A 7301-nucleotide genomic window follows, 5' to 3' on the forward strand; every position below is an offset into this window, starting at 1 on the left:
GTCACAGTTTTAGAAACATAACAATACAGGAAAACATTATTTTTCGATAATCATCCGCTTTATTGCTTTATTGCAAGTGAAGTTGAACCAGTACGATCATATACAAAAAGTAATTGAATCCACGTCAATTCTGGGGCCTTCGTCTACATCTTTTCTTTTCCTTCTTCTGGATTATCTAAGAACTGTTCTTCGTCCGAAAGTCTTGTCGTAAAGTCGACGATGGAAGTCTTTCCACCGTAACCACAGCTGACTGTGGCGGTGTACGTAGCTCCTGGCTGCAGCCCGTCCAGCGGGTACTCGTATTGAGGCAGCTCGGCTGTCGCCGGAACGCGCCGTGGATCTGGATCCTCCGAGTCCTCGCCAACCTCCTCTTCGTCTGAGAAGAGGCGGCGTGCCACCGCCACCTCGAAGTATGTCAGGTCGGAGTTCAATTTAGATGGCAGCTTCCAGCGGATGAGCGCAGTACGTTCAGTAATATCAACTGCCTGCAGGTCCTGTGGTGGCTCGGACACTGTATGGACATGGAGGTCGTTTCACTGTCAAAGGTCTACGAAGCATAGTTTCTTACGTCAGTGTTTTGTTCAGGATTTTATATTCTTCCCCCGCAATAAATCTAAAAGAATTTTTATTTCCCATAGAATGATGCGTTTTTGTGCACATCTCAAGCAGATGCAAATTTTAATCTAGCAATGGACGAATAAGCGTCCTATTACTAGAACAATTTTTTGTGTCCATCCGACTGATGCACATTTTTGTCTCAAATCAGTTTCAAATATGCAGTCGGTTGAGACGTGCACAAAAAACACACCGTCATTGGGTAGAGTGCATTGGGTGAATTGTCGGGGGCGAACTGGTTATGGGAGAAAATTGTTTTGGGTGAAATGGATTGGGTTAAACGTCCTGCTCCCGCTATGGATGATAAGAGTCCTTTTAGATTAAGTGTGACTTTTGACTTTTAGGAGTCGTGTGCTAGAACACTCACGAAGGGAGAGGTCGGTAGCCCACCCTCTCCTTTATATATTGCATTTTTTTAGGTCTGTAACTGCAACTGTTTTGGAGACATAGCAGAAGGCGTGCAGACGAGACGTGATTTTGATCCGGAATAGGGACATTTCGATTTAATTCGGAACAGGACAAACAAATTTCCCGCCAAACTGTAAAGACACATCTGATAGTCATGACAACCGTTTAGCTCCCATAAAGTCAAAAAACTGTCAAAACGTTCAAAAACCACTCCCAACTTCACCCTCCTCTGTCGGTGAACTGAGGTGGGGTTGTGGTAGGGACCCCATCCAACGCGTTCGGTCCAACCTTCATCTCGAAGGCAGTAAAGTCTTAGGTCGGCCGTGAGAGCGATTGGTAATTTTTCCTTACCCTTCTTGTCGGTCGTGGCCTGCACAGTGGCATGCTCGCCGGGGAGGTCGCCGTGCTCGTTGGTGGCGCTGACCGTGATGAGGTATGTGACGCGTGGACGCAGCCGGCCCACGATGTAGCACACGTGGTCTGGCCACGCGGGGCAGCGCGTCCCTGCAGCCACGCGCTCCGAGCGGTGCTTGGGCTTTGCGCTGCCTGGAGTGACGACGGGCGCCACCTCCACGGTGTACCAGCGGAGCGCCCCACTGGGACGGCCGGGGGGCAGCCAGCGCAGCCACAGCGCCGTGCGGTTCAGGCGGTACACGTCCAGCTCGCGCGGAGGGTCAGGCACTACAGGGATATAAATATACTTACTACACAAAGCCACAAGGACATCAGACAAAAATTTGTACAACTTTTCAGCAGAAGATTGTTGGCTCAGCGATACACTAAAGCACACTGTAAATGTCAAGGGACATTTTTAGACAGTTACTTTGAATGGCACTTGCGCTGTGAAAGGAGGCTCCATGTCGATTCGTCCCCTTACTATCGTCCCCTTACTATCGTCCCCTGAGGCATGGTACCGTATGGTACTCGTTCTCAGTCATTTTGTTAAAGTTTTTTTTTCCGCGCAAGGACAGCTTGTCCCCTATGTCCTACCTTCCCGTCCCGATGCACTAGCGGCATAGTCTGCCACGCCCCACTAAATTACTAAACTTCCTCAAAATTTGAAAGGATGCCTCTCTGCTGCTTTCTTGTACCATTTTGTTTAACTTCACCTCATACCATTGAGTACTTAGCCTGAGTTTAGGGCTGGGTTGCCGGACAAATGCAGGCAGAGTTCCGTTTGAAGCGAGGGGGCAACAACTCCCTTTAGATGTGTACACATGATTCCCGAAATACTTGATTCCCAGCTTCAGAGCAGTACTACTCTGAAGTACTGCTCTGAAGTTCCCAGTGATTCCCAGTGGTTCCCGTCCACTTATATTCATTCCTTAGGTTTTCTGGTGGTAGCAAACGCTTAATTCGACTAATTTGTATCAATTTCATCAGTTTCCCACTTAGTTTACACAACTTCTGTTTATTTCGATTAATTTTTAACCTGATGATTAGGCAGATGTACTCATGATTCTCGGAGTCATTGCCCCCTCGGTTTGAAGCCAATTCGTTGGCACACTGTCACTTAACTTATCAAACCCCCGACTTCATTACCTCGGCGAAGTTCGCAGAAATTAAGTGCGTAACTACTCAACAGTTGTAACTTCGCAAACCCTAGTTAAATACTTGCAAGTGTTTAGCTGGAGAGTTGCACACTTTCAAGTATTTAAGTGACGAGTTAACCACTTGTAAGTATTCGACACCTCAGTTTCGCACAAACACTCTCCAGAGTCATCCAGGTTCAAAACCTTATTCAGATTTCTATAATTTTCTAAGAGTGTATTTCAAAACCAACTTCCAAATAATTCCGTCAAGAAAGCTCGTTTAAGACATCTATGAAAACTGAAATCTTCCTTGGTAGATACAGTTTGTTTCGGAGCTCAGAAATGAGGGATAAGCCTAGTAAGAAGAAGAAAAGAAGATGGTGGCGTAGCGTAGCGCGAACCCATAAGAAAGCAGAAAGCTGCATCGTGGAATTGCGTTTATATTCAAAGTAGTGTATTTCAAATCAGTTTTTAATGTCTACTAGCTTACAACCAGCAGAAATATATCCGACAACAGCTCCAAAACCTCTATTTAGAAGGGGTTCGTGACCAGGTTATGTCACTTTGTTATGGGTCCGCGCTACGCTACGCCGCCATCTTCTTTTCTTCTTCTTACTAGGCTCATCCCTCAGAGACCCAAAGCATTAGAAACAACTCAAAACCCCTCATAACTCGCTCAAAACATCAACATTCGGCCTTTTCGGGTCTATTCCTGGGCTCTCCTCCCACCCATTATTACTTCATTGCACAGTTCTGGATAAAATATTTTTTTTGATGCGGGCTAGTACCAGTGTGGTGTGTCGTGAAGTTGATGGCGGCGACAGCAATTCCGGCATTGCTGCCGGCTGGGTTGTACTGGATCACACTGAACTTGTAGTCTGTCAATGGCTGTAGCTCCATGATCGCAACAGTGGTACGGGACGTGTTTGTCGCCCGTGATGCATCGCAGCCACTGTAAAGTCATACGCCTTTTACTCAATATGAATGGGCAGGGGCAATTTTACACCGGCTAATTTGAGTCCATTTAACATCTTAATAAAATACAAATTCTTCACAAGATTCCAAACAAACCTAGGTTTATATGCATGATCAAGGCACTAGAGATGAGCGAACAAACCAGTTGGAAGTTAAACGAACTGGCAAACTCGAAAAAATTGGTCTGAAAATCTTCGAACAAACACGAACAACATTTTTTTTAGTCGAACGAACCGAACTCAAAAATGTTAAGGTTATGCTCCAATTTGGTCCGAACACGAACCATTATTACTTGTTTTGATTAAGAGATATAAAGGCTTTCCATGCTACAATAGTTCCATTAACGTCTAAAATTTTAGTTTTCTATCAACCTGCCACGGCCCCCTTAATCACATCTCATTGGCTGAGCGATAGCGAAGCCTATTACTCCAGTGATGATCAAAAAGTTTCGTGTCTGTGTGTTTGTCTGTCTGTCTGTCTGTACGCACGATAACTCGAGAACGGTTTGAGCTAGGAACCTGAAATTTTTAGTGTAGCTTTGTATCATGAAAAGCAAGAACTGTATTGATTTTGAGCCCTCTAGCTTAAAAATTGGCCTGTCAAAAAAATCAAAAACAAAAAACCCAAAATATTAATTTTAATTTTATATTTTTTTACATCTTTCTTAGACGTAACTCGTCAAAGTAGAACCCTACGGGCCAAAATTTTGTCCGTTTTGCTCTATCTCTAACCGTTAAGTCGCCAGAGGGCGATTTCCACACGAAAATGACCCCAAACCATTTTAATGTTGTTTCTCAGATATTTGATGGTCTGGTGGGGCAACTCGTCAAAATAAAATTCTGGGGGTAAAAGTTGTGTCCTTTAGAGCCGAAGGCCTATCTACGACTCTGCCTTTTGCCCGACTCGGGTGTCAGCAGCGCCGCAGGCCTAGGTAGATGTATGCCAGGCGCGTCGCAGCGTAACAGTGTTTCGTGAGATATCGCGAAGCCTGTTACGCGAGACGTGGTCTGGCGTACATCTACCTAGTATATATGGCGTCTTTTTGAATCATTCTTTAATTCTGTTAGTTCGCCTACGAACTCTGTTCGCCTACGAACTCTGTTCGTAGTACTCGAACATTTCGAAACCAGCCCATCTCATGTTCGTGTTCGAGCGATCACGAACCGCTCGATGTTCCTTCGAGCCCGAACATGTTCGCCCATCTCTAAGCCCAGAAAACAAGGTCCTCGAGTCAAGTAAATATCTTTGGAACAAGTCAATTTCCTAGCACAGGTCTAGGAATTTGATTTGTTCCAAGGATATTTACTTGATTTAAGAATCTCATGTTCTGGGTGTGTTACAAATTGTTTTTCTTTGCAAAGAATGTTGTTGAAGCGAAGAAGCGAAGAAGAACAAGTGTACACGGAAAAAAAGTAACGTGGCTTGTGGTGGGAGAACGAAACCTTGCTTCTCAGAAGGAACGCGATCGTTTTCCCAACAACAACTTCGTTCTCTCGACTAAATGTTGGTTTCTGGAACTAAAACCAGTTTTCCGGTAATCAACTAACACATCGTTGGGAGAACTTACTCTCTTTTTCCGAGTAACCGCTATCCTAGTAGAATATTTTAAATGAAAAAGCTGATGACTTAGAAGAGCAGGCATATAAGTGTCGCGCAGAATTGACAAACCTTTCCTTGCTTCCTGTGCTCTCAAAGCAGTAACCGTAGTGCGAGATAGGCCCATGAGTCATTTCACACTGTGTATCTGGTTCCCACGTAAAGAGAGCTGAGCTGTTGGTCCGGGCAGCAAAGCGAAGGGAAGACACTTTTCCTTGCGGCACTGTAAAAAACAGAAGGCAAATAATCGGTCTATGTTGTCTTCAGGATGTCTATATTTTGACTCCTTGTTGTCTGTATAATGTCTCCAGGGTGTCTCTATAGTGTCTGTGTCTCCTGTTTGTCTCTATAGTGTCTCCTTGATGCCTTCACAAAGTCTACTCGCAGTCTCTGCGTTGTCTCCGGGCAGTCCCTATAAGGCTGGAGTTCGCCGAGATGTGCACATATCCAGGACAGATTTTGAGTTTATTTTTGCTCTTGATTTGAGCGGATCTTTTCATACTGCGTCAATCGTGGGTCAAAGAATCAAAGCCGCGTACTGGCCAAGCTTAGTGATTAGCCATTATTTAACAAATTACGTTTTAACGGGAGTAGATAAACGTCGACGGGAGTTACAAAAAAGATGGCAAATCGTCGACGGGAGTTACACAGGAGTCGATGGGAGTTACATGAACCATGACGCATCGTCGACGGGAGATACCGAGCGGATCCCGTGACAAGTCGACGGGAGTTACAGAGGTTATGTTCTCGGCTGCAGGCCGGCTGAGGCTGACTTATCATGACGTGAGTGACGACTTTTATTTTCGTCACAATAACAATGGTTTTAACTAAGTTGTAAGCAACGAGGATATCTGAGTGCAGGTAAGGACATTAATAGAACGATTAATTCAAACGTGTGGCATGACGATGATGGAGAGCGGCACGAAACGGCCAGGCAACTTTCATAATTCTCAAAAAGCACTTATTATGTTGATAAAGAATAATTCTCTGGGTGATTTAAATTCGTTGTACTCCCTGCTTTGATTTCACGAGAGAAGCAAACATAAAAATGTCCCGCACGTTTTTCTAGTCGCATTTCCAGTTGTCGCCAGCAGAGGAGGGGCCTGGTTTTGTGTTTCCAAGACACGGCTTTGAAGTCAATTTAAACATATTTCTCGTCAAGTTCTAGTATTGACAGGGATTGGATGTAATTTATCATTCCTTTCAAATTTTCTGGTAGAGAGGTTAGAGTTTGCTTTCAAAAAGACTCCGAGTAAAACGAAAATAAACAACCTACGGTAGGGTTATGGACACTGCGAATCGGCTGTTTCACGCCAGTTTTAATTGGTTTTATAATTGAAATAAGTGTTTCAGCCTTACCTGATAAGTAAAACTAAGTGATATAAAATAACAATGTAGTACGCTGGCACCTTGCAACGTTAATTTTAAGAAATATGGAGAAGAACACACAATGTTCACATCTCGGTGAAATCACCCATAACGAACGTCTCTCAAGAGTCTGCTCGGTGTCCGCATGCTCGCTTTAGGATATCTATTTTTGGCCTTAAAAGATCCTTCCTAGAACCACTTTAAGTGTCTCTGAGTTGCCCCAGCATAGGCCTAGACGTGGTCTGGCGATGTCTCTGAAAGAGACATCCTAAAGGCAATTTTTCTTGTACGGGTTCACTTTTCCAACAGACCATTCCACTGAGGAAAGAAAGAAAAGAAACAAAAAGCACCGGAAGCAGTTTTGATAAACAGATAAAATTGGTTGACATTTTCTAGTTGGCTGAGCAATTAGCAAAGCCTATTACTCCAGTGACGATCTCCGGGCCCGTTTTCAGCAGCTTCTGTGAGAAACGATTAGGTCGGAAATTTCTTTTTTCACGAGAAAGGGGTTTACCAACTAGGTGATTGCCTGCTCTCAATTGGAAAAAGTCGCTACAATCAAATTGCGTCGGCAATGGAGGGCCAAAAGTAGGGAAGGAGGAGGCGTTCCTTTACACTGTTTTTAGCCCGCCCTTCTGCTTTTAAAAAAGCATTAAAGCGGGCTTATGCAACCGCTCTCGTGTCTGTCTGTCCGTCTGTCGTCCGTGTAAGAGGAAGGAGATGAGCTAGAGGTCTACAAATTTCAGGGTATCTTAGGGGTCACTCCTGGACAACGAAACGCCTGGTGCAAATCCTGGCAACCACCCC

The 7301-nt window shown here is 44.5% G+C and overlaps 1 protein-coding gene across 1 annotated transcript in view; it reads right to left on the minus strand.

Moving 5' to 3' along the window:
• Positions 1–36: 36 nt before the first annotated feature.
• The window catches only part of LOC113203783 (tenascin-like), a gene marked incomplete in the record, with an annotated part of 91192 nt that continues 83927 nt past the window's right edge, over positions 37–7301 (minus strand). Inside the window, 4 exon segments of the mRNA XM_052272932.1 lie at positions 37–511; positions 1375–1704; positions 3344–3507; positions 5199–5349. Coding sequence (XP_052128892.1) covers positions 144–511; positions 1375–1704; positions 3344–3507; positions 5199–5349 — 1013 coding nt within the window.

Source organism: Frankliniella occidentalis, unplaced genomic scaffold (assembly GCF_000697945.3).
Source record: "Frankliniella occidentalis isolate FOCC.00 unplaced genomic scaffold, Focc_3.1 Scaffold231, whole genome shotgun sequence".
NCBI classification, from domain to species: Eukaryota; Metazoa; Arthropoda; class Insecta; order Thysanoptera; family Thripidae; genus Frankliniella; species Frankliniella occidentalis.